At 49.9% G+C, this 16,134-nt stretch overlaps 1 protein-coding gene across 1 annotated transcript in view; it reads right to left on the reverse strand.

Annotated features, from left to right (window-relative positions):
• SYT6 (synaptotagmin 6) overlaps positions 1–15,905 on the reverse strand; it is an 85,584-nt gene extending 69,679 nt beyond the window's left edge. Inside the window, exon 1 of the mRNA XM_024211388.2 lies at positions 15,752–15,905. Within this exon, the coding sequence (XP_024067156.1) occupies positions 15,752–15,905 (154 nt within the window). The remainder of the gene's footprint in view (positions 1–15,751) is intronic.
• Between the last annotated feature and the right edge of the window lie 229 nt (positions 15,906–16,134).

The following is a 16,134-nucleotide window of genomic DNA, read 5'->3' on the forward strand; positions in this document are numbered from 1 at the left end:
TGCTTTGTATTTTTGTCCATATGGGGGGGCTCTGGGCTCTGCCCCTCAGAAACTCTGCAGCCATCCCTGACTCATTGCTGTGCATCACCACTGATCATAGCTTCCCTTTATAGTTACACACACACACACACACACACACACACACAAAGTACAATTTACAGCTTTTGAGACAGACAGGCCCAAGATGAAGAGCTTGGCTCCAATTGCAAACTTCCCCAATATTCCGGGGTATCTGGAGCCAGGCCCACCTGTCTCCCAAAGGGATGGGGAATTGGCTTCCAGCTTAGGCAGACTGTCTGTCTGTCATAAAGCAGCAAGTTCCCTTCCCCTCGTCTTCACTAGATGCACACTGAAGCACTGAAAGGTTACAAAACCCTGATGTGTTTATATGTCCTGAATCAGATCACGGCTGACAAGCCAAAGATTAGCAATAGAAAGAAATCTGCAATCTGTTCTACTGGGAAGCTTCAGGCCACAAAGAAGAAAATGGAAAGTTCAAGACGGAGGATGGAGTGAAATGTGTCATTTCTTAATTTGGCATCAAGGGCTACAGAAAAGTCACAAGCCAAGTAATAAGCAAACGGTCACACTTGCTGTACAATGAAATTCCTTTAAAATCCGGAGCTGTTCTTAGCATAAGGGCTCCAAGTGTAGCAGATCTCTGCAAATTCCTCTTTCCACCCTGCGTGACATCCCAGGCTGCACCAGGGGCGGAGGGCAGGTGGAGTTGTACTTGAGGCAGCTGGCCCATGCTCTGCTCACAGCTGCCCCACTATGTTTGGCCCGCTAGCTCGGATGAGAGCTAGTGCAAGTGTGTCTACATGAGCTGGGGCTCACTCCCTGCTCGTAGCTTAGCCATGGCCTTAATCTGCCCTGTGCTTCAGTTCCCCATCTGTGAAGTGGGGATGAGACCTTCCCTGTCACACAGCGGTGTCGCAAGGATAAATCCCTGAATCATTGCGAGGCAGCAGATACTACCGGCGTGGGGCTCAGACAAGTACCTAGAGAATCAAGCAGCCATTTCAATGGGCAGCCACGTTCGCAAAAAGGCAAGGCCCCTACACGGATGATACAAGGCATGTGAGAATCAAGGAGTCACGGTTCAATGCAAGGAACACAAATTTACTGCCCCGGTAAGAACCCTGCCTCTGGAATCCTGGCACCCTGCATGTGCGCGGCTTGCCGTTTGGCCGAGGTGGGCAAGCAGAAGGATAGTTTTCAGCTACAAGATGCAAATAACAAAACAAAATCTCCCCGTGCCCCCAAAGCCCCCACAAACCCAAACAAGAACCAACCAAACCCTGCCCCGGAAAAGCACACCTTACCAAACCAAGCCACTCTGAGCACACACTTCTCCCCTGCGGAGAGGATGAAGAGACAAACCACACGTGACAGGTGTGAGGGATGTTGTGTAATTCACTCCTGGGAGGGGCTCAGCTACTACAGTTAGGAGCATGGTAGAAGCATCTCTAGTTAAGAAAAGCTCCAAAATATATTTTCCAATATAAAAAATGAAAGGTAAAAAACCCTTCTTCCCGCATCCAGGGAGAACACAATTCCTCAGTGATTTCGGGTGTTTTGTCTTAATCAGCTGCTCTCCAGAGGGTTATAAATGTAGTAGTAACAGTTGTCAATGCTTTTTGCCTAACAGATGCCAATCTAATAAGCTATAATAAGCCATGCTGAGTATAATTATAGTATGGGGCTGTGTGCTAACCCCATGACATTTTATCATAATGTGTTGTAGCAACATCTGTAAATGACTCAGTAATACTGAATACACAGGACTGCTGCTCTGTCCCTGGCTCATGTTAAATAGCTGCAACTGAACCTCACAACCTTCCTCCCACAAAATGCCCCACGTACTTTAGCAGGCTCACTCCCTTGGGAAGGCCAGAGGCCCTTTGGTCTGTGAACTCTGCTGGGATAAAGAGGAGAGAGAGACAGTGGTGTCCCCTGAGTGAAGGCTAAATAATCCATGCACACCATGTCTCTTTGACCAGGCCGCTGGGACCTGAGTAGAGGTGGCCAGAGAACAACTCTGCTTCACACAAACTTGTGAGGTTTTGAAATCTCTTTCCATTCCAATGTGGAACAAAAGCAAAACCTTTTGAGCATTTTTGCAGAACGGGCACTTTTGGATCCATACGGTCGGATCTCGATAGATAGATAGATCTGACCGTGTGGATCCAAAAGTGCCCGTTCTGCAAAAATGCTCAAAAGGTTTTGCTTTTGTTCCACATTGGAATGGAAAGAGATTTCAAAACCTCACAAGTTTGTGTGAAGCAGAGTTGTTCTCTGGCTGTCTCTCTGGTGCTCTCTCTCTCTCCAGAAGTGAGCAGAGCCCAGGACCTCAGAAATCTTCCCATTGCAAGGTAGTTCAAAACCGCTGCCGCTCTGCTAAATGCTCTGGCTTGGATAGAACAGCACATTGGGACAGCAATACATGTCACCAGAACTGTTCCGCCCTGCTGCCGAGCCGAGAGGCAGCCTGCTCAAGCCTCCCCTCCGTGACGGGGCAAGGCTGGAACTACGTGCTGAGGGCGCCCTCTCTTGGCAAAGCTCCAAAGGACAAGTGGCTGTTTCTGGTCTCAGTGCCTCCCCTGGCGTGGAGGATCCAGGAGGGGGGCAGTTTGGCTCCAGGTGGGTTTAAGTCACCACTGAAGTCCCACTTTCGATTATCAGACGTGACTCCCTAACGGCACTAGCTGTGGCTGTGTGCTAATGTAATGCCAACAGACCCCGGTCGTCAGCTGACGGGATTGAACCAGGGACCTCTGGAGCTTAGTGCATGAGCCTCTACAGCATGAGTTAAAAGCCAACTAGCTCTTAGCTAAGGCTGTAGAGCAGACTCATTTTCTCTCTCTCCAAGTGGTCTTGGTGCCACTAGATGGGACAGAAAAACTCCACCCAGGAGGTGTGTGGGTTACACTAAGACTCACCCCAGCACGTGACTGACAAAGCCTCTTTGCAGGCTGCAGGGAAGGATCCCCCAGCCGAGCTCTGTGCAAGGGTCAGTGCTTCTCTTGGCCCCAGCTCCCTGCTCCGGACACCCGGCATCGCCCGGCCTGGTACTGCAGCAATGATGGAAACCACCTCTGGTAGAAAGGCTCAAGAGCGGACTTCAGGCTCAGCTGAGGGATTGAGAACTCTCCACTCCTGCTCTGCACGGCTGGCTCCTATGGTTAGAGGCTGCTGTTGTTTTTATGAGCTTGTAGCAAAGGCAGAGAGCTCTTTAACCCCTAGAATGTACTACACCGCAGCAGCTCATGCAGGCAGGACCGTCTGATCCTGGAGATTTATAGGCAGATGCCAAGCTTCCTTTGCCTTTTCTAATTAGCTGTGTGGCTCTGTGCCAGGCACCGTAACATCCCAGCAAAATAAACCTTTTAACCAGAGACCAGATTCAGCACTTCGGCCAGATGATTCTCAGGCAGATGCTTGCCCACGGCCGACAGACAAACTACACGGCACATAGAAAGGTGCATTCAAGTGGGGTTTGGAGGTGTTGACCTAAGCCTGTGTTTCAATAGTAAATACATTTCCTTGCATCAGCTGCAAACATGGATGGAAAATCAGAAGGATGATTTACAGTACAGGAGGCATCAGGACACTGGAATTTCTGTGCAATTACTATTCAGACAGGACCTGGATTTTCTGTCCTAATGATGTTTCCGGTGGGTATGTAAAGAACTGAGTTCCTGGCAGCCTGCCTGCAGTCTTTGCTGCACAGTTTCCTCAGATGTTGTCAAACACTAGCATACTGTACCATAACAAATTGAACTAAATTTCAAGGTGGCCCTAATTAGCATCCACAGCTTCCAAATGCTTAGCACTCCCCAGAGAGTAACTTCATCTTTGCATCCCCTGTCTACAATTTCATTCACAACAGCTCCAAATCTCCCCCCTCCTCAGCCCCACTCGGATGCCATTTTGCAATGTGTAAGTCTAATTTAAGACACTGCATGGTGCCGAGAGGATTCCTATCTCCCCCGAACAACTGCTATTCATTAGTAGTGACTATTAGATTAGTGAGTTCATCAAAGTGAAATGATGACATCTATTGCAGACAAGTCTTGTGTTTACACAATTCCCAGGTAGAAAGAGCATCAGTCATTGCCTCTGACAAGAAGGAAGAGGGAAAATATCAAACTGGACAAGGAATGCAAGAAGAAAACAAGGGTTTCTCAGGGAAAAGATGAAATTCCACCAAATATGTGAACAGTGAGAAAATGAGCAGGGATAAAAAAGCAAGCAGGGGTTACGCTATAAAGTTAAATGAAGAATTGTGTCAGGCAATGAGATCCAGGGCTGGTTTTGTTGATGTTTCTGTATCTCTCATTGATACATACACACATGTTGGAATGGGTGCATAGCCGGCATGAAAGTGCGGCATACACTACACTGAGACTAGTTTAACAAGCAAAAGATGTCAAGCACAAACAAACATCTGCAAATAGAAAATCACTAGCTTCCCAGTTTCATTTTGCCCGACAATGGAGAAGAGGATAGAAAGGGTTTGCTTTGATCTGAAGTAGTTAAAAGCACATGCTTGGTCTCAACACAATCTAGGCAAAATATTTGAAAGCAAAAGAAAATGTTTCAGAAACAAAACCGCTGAGGCAAACTGTGCTAATGCAGAGGAAGGGTTAGCATTACATTTAGAAAGGCAACCAACATTAAGAAAGCAACTTTGGAAGTGTGGACTTACCAACCAGGCTTCTGTTCCTGAGCCCAATTCCTAGCCACCTTCCGCAGCCCACTCCACACACACAATTAACACTGGCGGAGATCTGGCTGGCTGTTTCTATGGAGTTTTAGATTCCGATTCCTGACTATGTATGAGGCTACTGCAGCTGCACTGGAATAGGCTCCGAGGTACACAAAAAAGTCTACAAACATGATCAGCCTCACTGTACGGCTTCAGGAATGATTCAACCAACAACAATCAGCTAAACCTAAACCCACATCTGTGCCGAGGGATGCTACCAACACACGCACGCCACAAGGCTCTGTGGGTGCATGTTATTTACATGTGCAAACACACTACACAAAGACAGCTACATATATAGGTACACACACAAATACAAACATTCACGTGTGAATAGATGATTCAATTATTGTCTCTATCTGCATGTCTCTGGTTTTGTAGGTTTAATATTCTTTTAATATCGTTTGATTAAAGATGTAACCTGCAAATGTAATACACCCTATACTTGAACCTGGAACCTTCAACATCAAAAGAGAGCCCTCTATTATTTGAACTAAAGGAAGAACTCCATCAGCTAGCAGTAGGCTCTTATTCTATATGTGGACCAGCCACTAAAGGGGAATGCAACATACATTCTTACAAGTGTGTTACACAATGTGTAGAAAAAGTAGGTGTCTGTCCCTGTGTCTCCCCTGTCTGCTCTTTGCCCCTACATGCTCCTCCTCACCTGCGTGGCCGCTGGCGGTGGAAGTGTAAGCAAGGAATATCTTTGCTTTGGAGGATTAGGACTCGCATGGCACGGCATGCGACTGTATTCATGTCTTGGTTTAAAATACATTTTTAACGATGGTTCGAATGAATCCATGATGCCCAGTGCACTCATTTAATTCACACACCTGCACGTTCAGAGCTGCTGCTTGTAGCCGCACAGTGTCAGCAAGGAGTGACGCCACAATTCTATGCAGCTTTTCCGTCAGGTCTCCCTGCTACAGGCACCATCTCAAGCGGAATTTTTTTCCCCAACAAATTTCAGAGGCAAATTTTCCATAGAAAAACCCCAAGCGACGTCCGTGCCCAGCAACGTCTATGCAATGCGGAGAGCTTGTAGCGCATGAAGAGGCACCTGCATGTCTGTATGCAGGGACCAGCCACCGAGCCGAGACATTCACGTGCGGGTGTTTAGAATAGTTACTGTTTAGGAGTGTTTGTTCAGTGCCAACAGGGTGTTCCCCACTGTCCAAGGCCCACTGCCTGCCCCCGGAGCTTGCACGGGGCACCCCCCAGGACTACACACAGGGCTACAGGTAAACAGGACCGGGCCTACACGGTGTGCCAGGAACTGGGAGCTTAGCCTAAGGCCTTCTGTTTTCCTTGTTTTTACGCTTTGCCGAGCCCGCCATTTCCTTCCTTCTCTCTCCATGTTGGTATCCCAGGGGGCGGGAAAGCGTTTTAACGGCAGTGAGTCAGCAGGAGTGGGTGCATGGAAGAAGTGAGTTTTGAGGCAGGTCCCATGTGCTTTACTGAGACGAGCGCCCAGCACTTGTGGTGGGGACTTACTGGGAACATCGCAACAGTACCTTGCAATCATTCAGTCCTTAAGCTGCAGTGCGTCCCCATGAGGCAGGGATGCATTTAACATATGGGTAAACTGAGGCAAAAGAGCAGCTAATTGGTTTACACAGGGTCACGCCCTGCCTCAGAGCCACGGTTGGGACCAGAGCCCAGAATCCTGGCTCCCAGCCAGCTTCTCTAACCATTACACCAGATTCCCTCTCAGAGCCTGACGCAGAACCCAGGAGTCTCAGCTCTCTAACCACCAGACAATGTTTTTCCCACATGAACACCCTCCTGCCAGCCTCTAAGACACTAGCATAGTACCTATTTCCCATTTTATTCCACTGGGTCTCTATCCAGTATTGGATCCATTTTATAAATTCTCATCCTGCCTTGGACTCACGCTCTCAATATCTCGCTTGTCTCTCAGACCCCTTCTGACCCACCACATCCATTCAAATTGCCTGCCCATGACTTATTGGTGACCCTGCCTTCCAGGGGACGGCCCTGCTGCCAGAATGCCCCAGGCCTCTGGGCCTTGCTCCCCCAGGACATTAGGAGTGAGTCAGTAACACAATTCAGCCCCGAGGGGCAGCCTAATTCTGCAGACCAGCTGATTTCTGTCAGACTCTGAAGGAAACTCGTTGTCTGCGGGCAGCCAGAGGAGCTCATTTTCATGCCACAGAAAAATAACATGTTGTGAAGCTGACAATGAGGACTCTGAATCCTGCACTGGCCCCTGGGAGAGGTGGGATGGCTGTGACCTAACTAGGTCTTTTCCTTCTGATGGACGGTTCAGTTAAATGAACTGAGAACCTGCCACTGCAGATTCCTGTTTCTCAAGACCCTACTGACCCCCCCCCACACACACACACACACTGGCTTTTGCCCAGTCTCTCAGATGTCACCCAATGCTGCAGTATCTCTAAGCAGTGGCCCAGAACCTGGGCACTTGGGGCTCCCCCACAGCTCCATGACATTTGTCTTTGGCCATTGCTGGGTGTGTGTGTGTGATCCATCATTGGATTTCACTTTGCGCTTTCGACTCTAACTATACTGATTCCTCTGCTCTTCTCCCCTAAGGGCTTCTGCTTATTTGACAGAAGGAATTTTCTGTCTCCAGGCAATAAAGCCAGTGGTACCTCCAGAGTGGGCCACCAAGCAAAAAGACCCCAAGTCTGCACCCACCAACTTCACAGACTGGGGAATTCCAAACACATTGGTCAGATTACTAGCTGAATTCCGCTCTTCCCTCAGGCCAGACCTGCTGCCTCCAGGCACTGGACAGGAGAGATTCCCTAAAGGAAGGAGTTGGGGTTTCTTTTGGAGAGAGCTCACTGTGATTCTCAGTCATGTACCAACTCCCGTCTGAGTACCAGAGCCCTGGCCCTTGAGAAATGCTGACAGAGAAGTAGAGTTGTTATTATTATTTGTGTTACTGTGGTGTCCTGAAGCCCAGCTATGAAGCAGGCCCCGGTTGTGCTCAGCGCTGTACAAACACTGAACAAAACAATCTAAGTATCAAACAAGCCACAGACTGATGGGGGAGCACAAGGGATCAGGGACACAGTATTAGTCAGCATGACAGGCAGTGGTATCAGTGCGTCGCTCCAAAGAGAGTTTTAAGGGGTACTTGGAAGGAATTCCTTAGTGTTGCAGGTGTTTATGGGAGCCCGTGGGGGACAGCATGGGAGAAAGCACAAAGGTGCTTACTTGAATGTTATTGAACAGGTGGGTGACAGAGGCTGCCAGCATGGGCTGGTAGGAGGCGGGAGCCCAGGTCTGGAGAGATCAGTAGGGTGAGAATAGGCAGTGAAAAGCCTCGCAAGGGAAGACAGCAGCGATGTGACAGAGAAGGAGGAGCCAATGGAGGGATAACAAGAGAGGGGGGATGTAGCCAAAGTGACAGGCTAGGAAAATGGCCTTTGCAGCAGCATTCTGATGGTTAGGAAAGGTGTCGGAGCACATTTGTCAAGGCCAGAGAAGAGGATGTTGCAGTACTCAAGATGCAAGATGATGGACAAGAGTTCTGGCTAGGAGGGTGGATAGGAAAGGCTGTGTCTATGCAGGAAGAATCGGCAAGATTTAGACCTAACCTGGAGGTGAGGATCCAGAGAGGTCTGAGTCGAAGATGCTGTCCAGGTTACGGGCCTGAACGCCAGGCAGGATGGTGGTATTGTCCACAGTGACTGAGAGACAGACAGATATAACAGCTGGGGTTTTACAACCTGAGTCTGTGCCACTAAGGGGCAGCACCTCAGGGCACTGTGGAGCTCCTGAAAGATGCTGAACTGCAGGTGCGCAGCACCACACAGGATCAGGCCCACTACTGGTTCCTTGTCGCAACTACAGCATCATGTGATGCGTCTAGGTTGCAAAAAGGGATGTAGTAATAAACCATAAATCAATAAACATTTATTGTCAGCACAGAATCTACCTCTCAGTCCAAGAGCAGCTTGCTCAGCTGCTGAGAGCAATGGGAGGGCAAGGGACCCTGACTGCCCCCCGACCAAATTCTGGAGCACTGCTCAGACTGCATTGTGGCAGGGCTATTTCTGCACACACCAACCCCCCAGGGGGGGCTCGTTAGCTGCCTCGGGGCAGGTACGCAATCTACATTCAGCAGCTGGTATTCTAACCAACCAGTGTCCCCAGGCTGCGGTGGGAGCTGCTGCACCAAATGCATCAGACCCCAGCGCACAGCTGCTTTTACTGGCAAGAAAGCAGGCAACTGAGCGATCCCAGCTGTCTGGGGTGGGGGAGGGGGTGGGTGGCACTGGTGTGCCTCAGGCAAGTCTTTTCCAGCTCTGGTTGTGACACTGTGAAAGGCAAACGGAGGGTGTAGCTTACAGAGGGGGATTTCGATTTAATGTAACAGCACCCAACACTGCCTGCTCTTGACACAAGCCAACACACCCCAAACGTGTCATGGGATCAGGCTCCACAACGGAGCCACAATATCACGAACTACATGCGCCCCCGTCCCCGCCCCCGTCCCCAGCAGTGGGACCCCAGGGGGCTCACAGCATGCCCTCTAGGTAAAAAACCCGGGGCCCAGTCCCAGCTGCATTTCTCCAATCTAATGCCAGCAGAGCTGTGTCACTCTCTGGGGTGAATGGCATGAAAGCAGCATAAAGCTGGAGGGACACAGTGAGGAGGCTGGCCGGCCCCTGGGCTCTGTCACACAAAGCACGGGAGGGCGCGTAAAGGCCAGGCAAACCAGGGGTGCATGTCCCCTGCAGGCAAACCCTGGCAGAGCAGTTCCCGGAGGAAGCTTGGGGGGGGGGGAGGCAAGTGCCCCCCTGGGTGAAATGTACCCCCAGTCCCACACGCTCATGCCTGGCTGCAGTTCAGCTGGCCTCTGACAGGCTTTGTCGAGAGCTACGTGGCCTGCCTGCTGAATGGCACATCTGCTCTCCTGTGATGAGATTTGCACGTGTGGCCAGCGGCATGTCACACTTCACGCCAGCCATGTCACGGGGAATCTGACTAGAAGCACGTTGGAGCTGCAGATGGGAGCAGCCTGGGTGTGAGATACTGTATTGACATAGGTGCCCACAGAACAGCCTCCAAACCCGCCTCACCCCAGGGCCATCCTGCTTGTGTGCATGGCCCCCTGCAGGAGGGCACTTCAGGGAGCGATGTCACAGTGGGAGTGAGTGCTGATTAGTCCGCACTCACGTCACTGCGAGACACCAGCCCAAAGGAAGGCGGGGCATTGTACTTCTACAATATAAGGCACACCCACCTGCAGCAAAGCGACCCTAGAACCCTCCCTTTCTCCCAGCTGGACAGTCCATTTCGCTGCGGCACAGGGGAAGCGGGCTAGGAATGAGACACCCTTCCCCATGGAAAGCTGCACTCCATGGCAGGCATGAGGAAGCTTTAGCCTACAGCCACTCACCTGATGAGAAATGCACCCCGGGCTTAGCTCTCCTCCTGCCCTCTCACTGGCAGAGAGCTTCCAGCCAGCTCTGGAGAGGCACGACAATAATACAAACAAACAATAATAATAAGGGCACTTCAGGCATCGGCATGGCAGAGCCTGGAGGGTTGCTGTCTTAGCTGGCAGACCTGCTATGGCTTCCCAGATCCCCAGCTCAGCCAGTGTGACGATGGGCAGAAGTAAAACACTGCCAGACTGCATTTGCTCCTCTGTTTCTATTAAACATTGTCACTTCCAGTCTTGTGGAGAGGGCACAATTCTCAGCCCGTATGCTCTTCAGTGCGGGGACTCTCTCACTGCACGTCTGTCCAGCACCCAGCACAACGGGCATCAATCCCGACTCCAGAGCCATACAAACAAACAACAATCGATATTCTGCACTTCTCTGGGGCCTGTTCCCCAGTATCTCAAAGTGCTCTGCTAACTTTGAGCCTCACACTGCCACAGTGAGATAGGTAACCCATCTATCCATCAGCTAAGGTGCCTATTACCGGGGTATCCAAGTGCCATGATAAAGATGAACTGATATTTCAGAGTTCACTTCTGCCAGCATTAAATGCAGCTGCCCCTGGGGTGGAGCAAGATGAGCTGTTTAACAGCTCACAGCACCACTGCACAACAGCTTCAGACTTGAAGGGAAGCGGGATTTCCAGATGGAGCTGCAGGGGGGATTTGAGGCAGGCAAAGCAAAGCGATGCTCTCCCCTGCTAAATTCCCATTCAGATCCTTGATTTTTCTAGCTGACTTAATGATCTGTTTGCAGTATTAGCCAGCAGCAGCCTGCAGCATGCCTTTGCTGTGTAAACAACACTGCAGAATGGGCTGGGAACACGCTGCAGCTGCATTTACCTGAGCACTTTGACTAGGGGAGAAATAGCTGATATATAACCCTAAGTGCATACAATGGAACAGCATCTGCTTTTATATACTGTAGCACCTTTTGCACACACCCCAAAGCACTTTAGCAGAGGATCCCTGCATAAAAAGCTGCTCAGCTTATCCTCGATTTTATTCCAGCTCATGAACTGTTTGGCAAAGGTTTATGCCTTCACAGTTTTAGACACTGACCCAGGGCAACCAGCAGCCATTGAACAGGGTTAGTATAGGCTGGCCATTTGCTGTGTAACTGCAATTTTGCCCAGCACACACTGCTCTCCATTGGCTTATGAAAGCCCATCCCAAAATCCACTCTTTCCTACAGGCCTGGTGACACGCAGGAGCAGCCATGCAGAACAGCCATGGCTCCTAGCCTTATCATAGAATATCAGGGTTGGAAGGGACCTCAGGAGATCATCTAGTCCAACTCCCTGCTCAAAGCAGAACCAATCCCCAGACAGATTTTTTTACCCCAGTTCCCTAAATGGCCCCCTCAAGGATTGAACTCACAACCCTGGGTTTAGCAGGCCAATGCTCAAACCACTGAGCTATCCCTCCCCCCTTGTAGCGTTAGTTCAGTTTTCTTTCTCGAGTCTACACAAAAGGTGCAAACTGCACCTAAACATCGGTGATGGGCACTTAGCAAATCAAAGTCTGATAGATAAACAGATCCAGAAACTGCAAACCCTGCTTGATTTATTCCTTGGTTAACAGATTGACCCAAACTATCAACCTCTGATAGAGAAATGGCTCCAGAGATAATGTGATTAGAGAAAGAGTCAGTCTTGTCTCGATGACAACAGGTAACGCAAAAGAAAAGTCCTGCAGCTGCTGCCTTCCCTTTACTGCACCAACCGTGATAATTATACTCAAGGCTTTATCGTCTTTACCATACAATCTGCAGGCTTTTGCTTGGGGCTTGGATCTGACTTTTCACACAAGATTGTCTGGCTCAGTCTGTTCTGTGCTGGATTGATAAATGACCCTATGTAGTGCAGAATAAGCAGAACTACCATTCCCCAAGTCAGTGATGGGCTAAATACCCGAGTTAACTGGGCGTACACCGGAGAGGGGCTGTGTGTTCCAAGTGCAACATGTAAACAAGAGCATCTAAAACCCAGAAGTCCAACCGGGCATCTGGTTAGCTCAGTATCCTCCCTCCAACAGCATCCAGCACCGCTAATCTAATAGCCCATTATGCGGCAGCGTGTCCCTAACCCCCCGTCAGTTAGTGACTGGTTTATGCCTCGAATCAGGAAGGTTAATATCCCCTATAAACATTTGATGCTCTCTAATGGAACTGGATCTTCTCATTATCCATATAAATGTCGAATCCATTTTTAATCTTCCCAAGCCCTTGGCTTCAGTGACACCTTGCAGTGGGGAGTTCCACAGGAGAATGTTAAACATTGTATAAAAACATACGTCCTTCCATCAAATGTTATCTTTTCATTGGGTGTTCCTTGTTCTTGCATAATGAGAGAGAGTAAACAGAAGGGCCCAGTTTACCTGCTCTACACCATTCCGTATAAACACCTCACTAATGGCCCCCCATTCATCTTCCTTCTGACCTGCACAGTCTCTTCCTTCAGCCTCTCCTCATACAGCACTCTCCCTGCACACAGCATTTTCATTGCCCACCTCTGGACCCTTTCGCCTTGTGCTCCATCCTCATGCAGGAGACGTGACCAGATCTGAGCCCAATATTCCAGGTGGCTGCCAACAGATTTGCTTAGCATAGGTCTCTAATGCAAAATGTGTAGCAGGCAGGCTAAGACAGTTCAGAGAGGCACTGAGGCATACCACAAATAATAAATAATAGTAGTTGGGAGAAGTTTCTTATCCAAGTGAAGGCCCCAGACAGATTGCAGCTTCTTGTACTCAGGTCAATATGCAAATATGCTCATTTGCTGGGCTGGAGAAGTTCTGCAGTCAGACATTCTAGAATTAGCACTACCAGCTCAGCTGGGCACTGATCACTGTGCTGAGTGCTCTGTAGGCATACACATGGCCCTGGCTTGCCCCACGCAGGGACCAGCGAGCAGAGGCAGTGGAAGCAGCTATTAACATGCCCTCTGCTCATGTTTCAATCTGCTTAGCATGATCCTCTCCCATAGCCAGGTTCACATACAGGATGTAGCTCCACTCTGAGCTAGGAACACTGCAGTGATCATCAGACAGAGTTTTGAACCCTCAAAGGGGCATAATGCTGTGAACGGTTAAAATGGGACAGGCCACTGCAAGGAAAAACTGCCTGCAGTTCTCCCTGTGTGTGTGTGGACTAATGGGGTTTTAAACGGCTGATGGATAAACACCGGGTAGCTATGTGCCACTGTAACATTAGTGACTCGAACATACAGGTACGTAGCCCAAAACAGCAGTAGGTAGACCGACAGACAGACAGACACACACATAATGGATAGAGACTCCAATGCAGCACGGCTGCCTTGCTTAACATGCACAGATAGGATCAGCCCAGTGCAGGGCACAGAGCCAGCACAAACTGCTCCTATGCACATGAGGAGCATGCTGGCTGCAGTGGGAAGCAGGAGCAGCTGAGTGGAAGGTGGTGACACAATCCTCCTGCAGGCTCTGCAGGGTTCCCCTCTTCTGTACACCCCCACCCCAGCATCTCCTACTGTTGAGAGCAAGGTCCGAGAGCCCTATGCCAGCTCATTGCACTGCCCTGGGGACACAGATGTGTTATCTTGCCTCGGGCAGAAGAGCCCATTAGCTCCATGCTGCCCTGCTCCGGCAGGGGGATACAGGCCCTCTCTTGGCAGAGACCACTACCAGTCCCCAGAGTCTGCAGCTCAAACTGAGAAAATTAATGCTGGGCTAAACTCAAAGGGTCCCAAGTGCCAGGTGGGGTTAGAGAACTGTCCGCACGCTAACAGTCTCTGAACCAGGGCTCCTGGGTGTGGAAATGCTTGTGGGAACAGCATTCTCCAGGACTTCCCAGTGCCGCTCTGCTTGGAGACACCACCAGTGTCACGGGCTGGGTGCAACTCCAGTAATTCCACTTATGGCCAAAACCAGGGAAATGTTACCCTGTCCACCTCCTAACAGACTCACTTCACCCCTTCGGCGCAGGTTTAGCCTAGGGCTTGTTTTAAGCCAACAATCCCTAATACTATGCTCTACAAATACACAGACACTCCAATAAGGAGCTGTGAAATAGAGACGTCAGTTCCGACTGGCATGCGAACAGTGTAGTGCTGTGGGCAGCAGAAAGATGTAGACAGACATGATATCTGGCAGAGCTTTTACACATGGCATGCACTGGGCACACACACAAAGCGGGAGACAGGCGATGGCAACGGAGAGTCGCGTGCGCTGTACTCTGGCGCCTTGCACGGGTTGTGTTGAACACCAAAGGCCCCGTTACTAAGGCTACAATGACTGCCCTGCCAGCCTGTTCTGAGCACAGCACCAGGATTTGAGATGCTCTGGGACACAATGGGGGCCCAGGCACCACCACCATGTAAGTGTTAAATAATAACAATAGTGATGCTTTTAAATAAGATGAATTGTTTAAAAGAACAAGAAACAATATAGCAAAATACTTACCCCTCCCAGGGATCACGCCGCCGGACTGAATGAATCTGGCCCAAGAAGTCTGTGAGAACTGCCTAACACAATCTGCGCAGGCTGAGGTCTGGTGATGGCAGAACGTTCTCTTTAAAGAGGTTAAAAGACTCTCAGCAGCTGACAGATATTGCTGAATACGGATTCTGCACTTTGTGGGCAACCTGCCGCATTCCAAAAAAGGATCGTGCTAAACTACGGCGTTATAACCGCAAAAGAGGTTGCCTGGTTGATCTCCCCCAACTGTGGAGGTGGGGTGCAAGGATTCCTCTGCAATGAGACATTTAATCTAGAAGCCCCTGGAATAACCATCTGATAGGCAGAGAGATGCAGGAAATTAACCTCACTTAAAGGGTGAAATACCCCTTTGTTGCTGCAGCGCCCAAGCTCAGTTAGTCTCTGAAATGCCCGTGTGTCCCTCTAGTGTTAGCCGGCTGGCAAGGAAGAACTGGGGACAGATGTGAAACTACAACTGCACTTGCTTTTGCTAGCAAACACATACAGAAAAGTCTATTAAACGCCTCATTAGTTAAACAAATCGATTCAAGCCCTTCCTGTCCTCCTTAAATAGAGATATGGACAAACACTTCAGGCTACTCTGGTCATTGAAACCACTGCTGTGTTTACTACAGGTATCTAACTTGTCAGTACAACACGGGACTTTCACAGAAACTTTAACAGACAAGACTTCTCTGCAGCAGGATTGTCCCTCTGTTATTTGCACTGGTAACATCCCCTCCCTCTCCATTCCCATTCTAGCTGTCCTTGCAGCTGCTAGCTCCAGAACTTCCAACTTGCAACAGGTTACTTGGAATTTCCAGACAGAACATGACAGCCGAACTATGGGATGGGGGTCAATGGCAACACATACACAGAGACGGAGATAAATTCTGGACAGAGACACAGCCCCTCAGCTCCTGGCAAGGGGATTATCAGTGCTGCTAGCTACACATCTGTGCCAACTCCAGTCCCTTTGGAGAAGTCACCTCCTATGCCAGTCTGCCTTGGCTCTTGGTGTGCAGTAGCTCTCTTACCTATGGGAAGAGCTCAGCCCTGCAGGGCAAGGGTTACTGTACCTGGCTCCGAGATACTCAGGCTGTGGTCTGAAGGCAGGAGGAGGAACCCCCTGCAGGTGTCCAAATCCAGGCTGGGCAGGCTTTTCTTCCGGCACAGGTCGGTGACAATCCGAACTGCCTTCTGACACCGGCTGTCCTCCTTGGTGGCACTCATCTCCCAAACTGCATCCTTCACTCTCCCCCTAGCTGACTGTCTAGGAAAACCAAACTAGGGAAAGAATGTATTTATCTCCAGGAGCACACCACCACCCACTCTGCCCCCTGGTGCTCCTGTGCTGTGCCTGGCTGCACACTGTCCCTGAGACGTCAGGGAGCTGAGCCCTTCTCAGAGTTAGGACTTGACTGCCGGAGGGCAGCTTCCTGAGATCCAGCCAGTGTCTGAT

This window comes from Terrapene carolina, unplaced genomic scaffold (genome assembly GCF_002925995.2).
Source record: "Terrapene carolina triunguis isolate 2854851 unplaced genomic scaffold, T_m_triunguis-2.0 Scaffold926, whole genome shotgun sequence".
In the NCBI taxonomy this organism is placed as follows: Eukaryota; Metazoa; Chordata; order Testudines; family Emydidae; genus Terrapene; species Terrapene triunguis.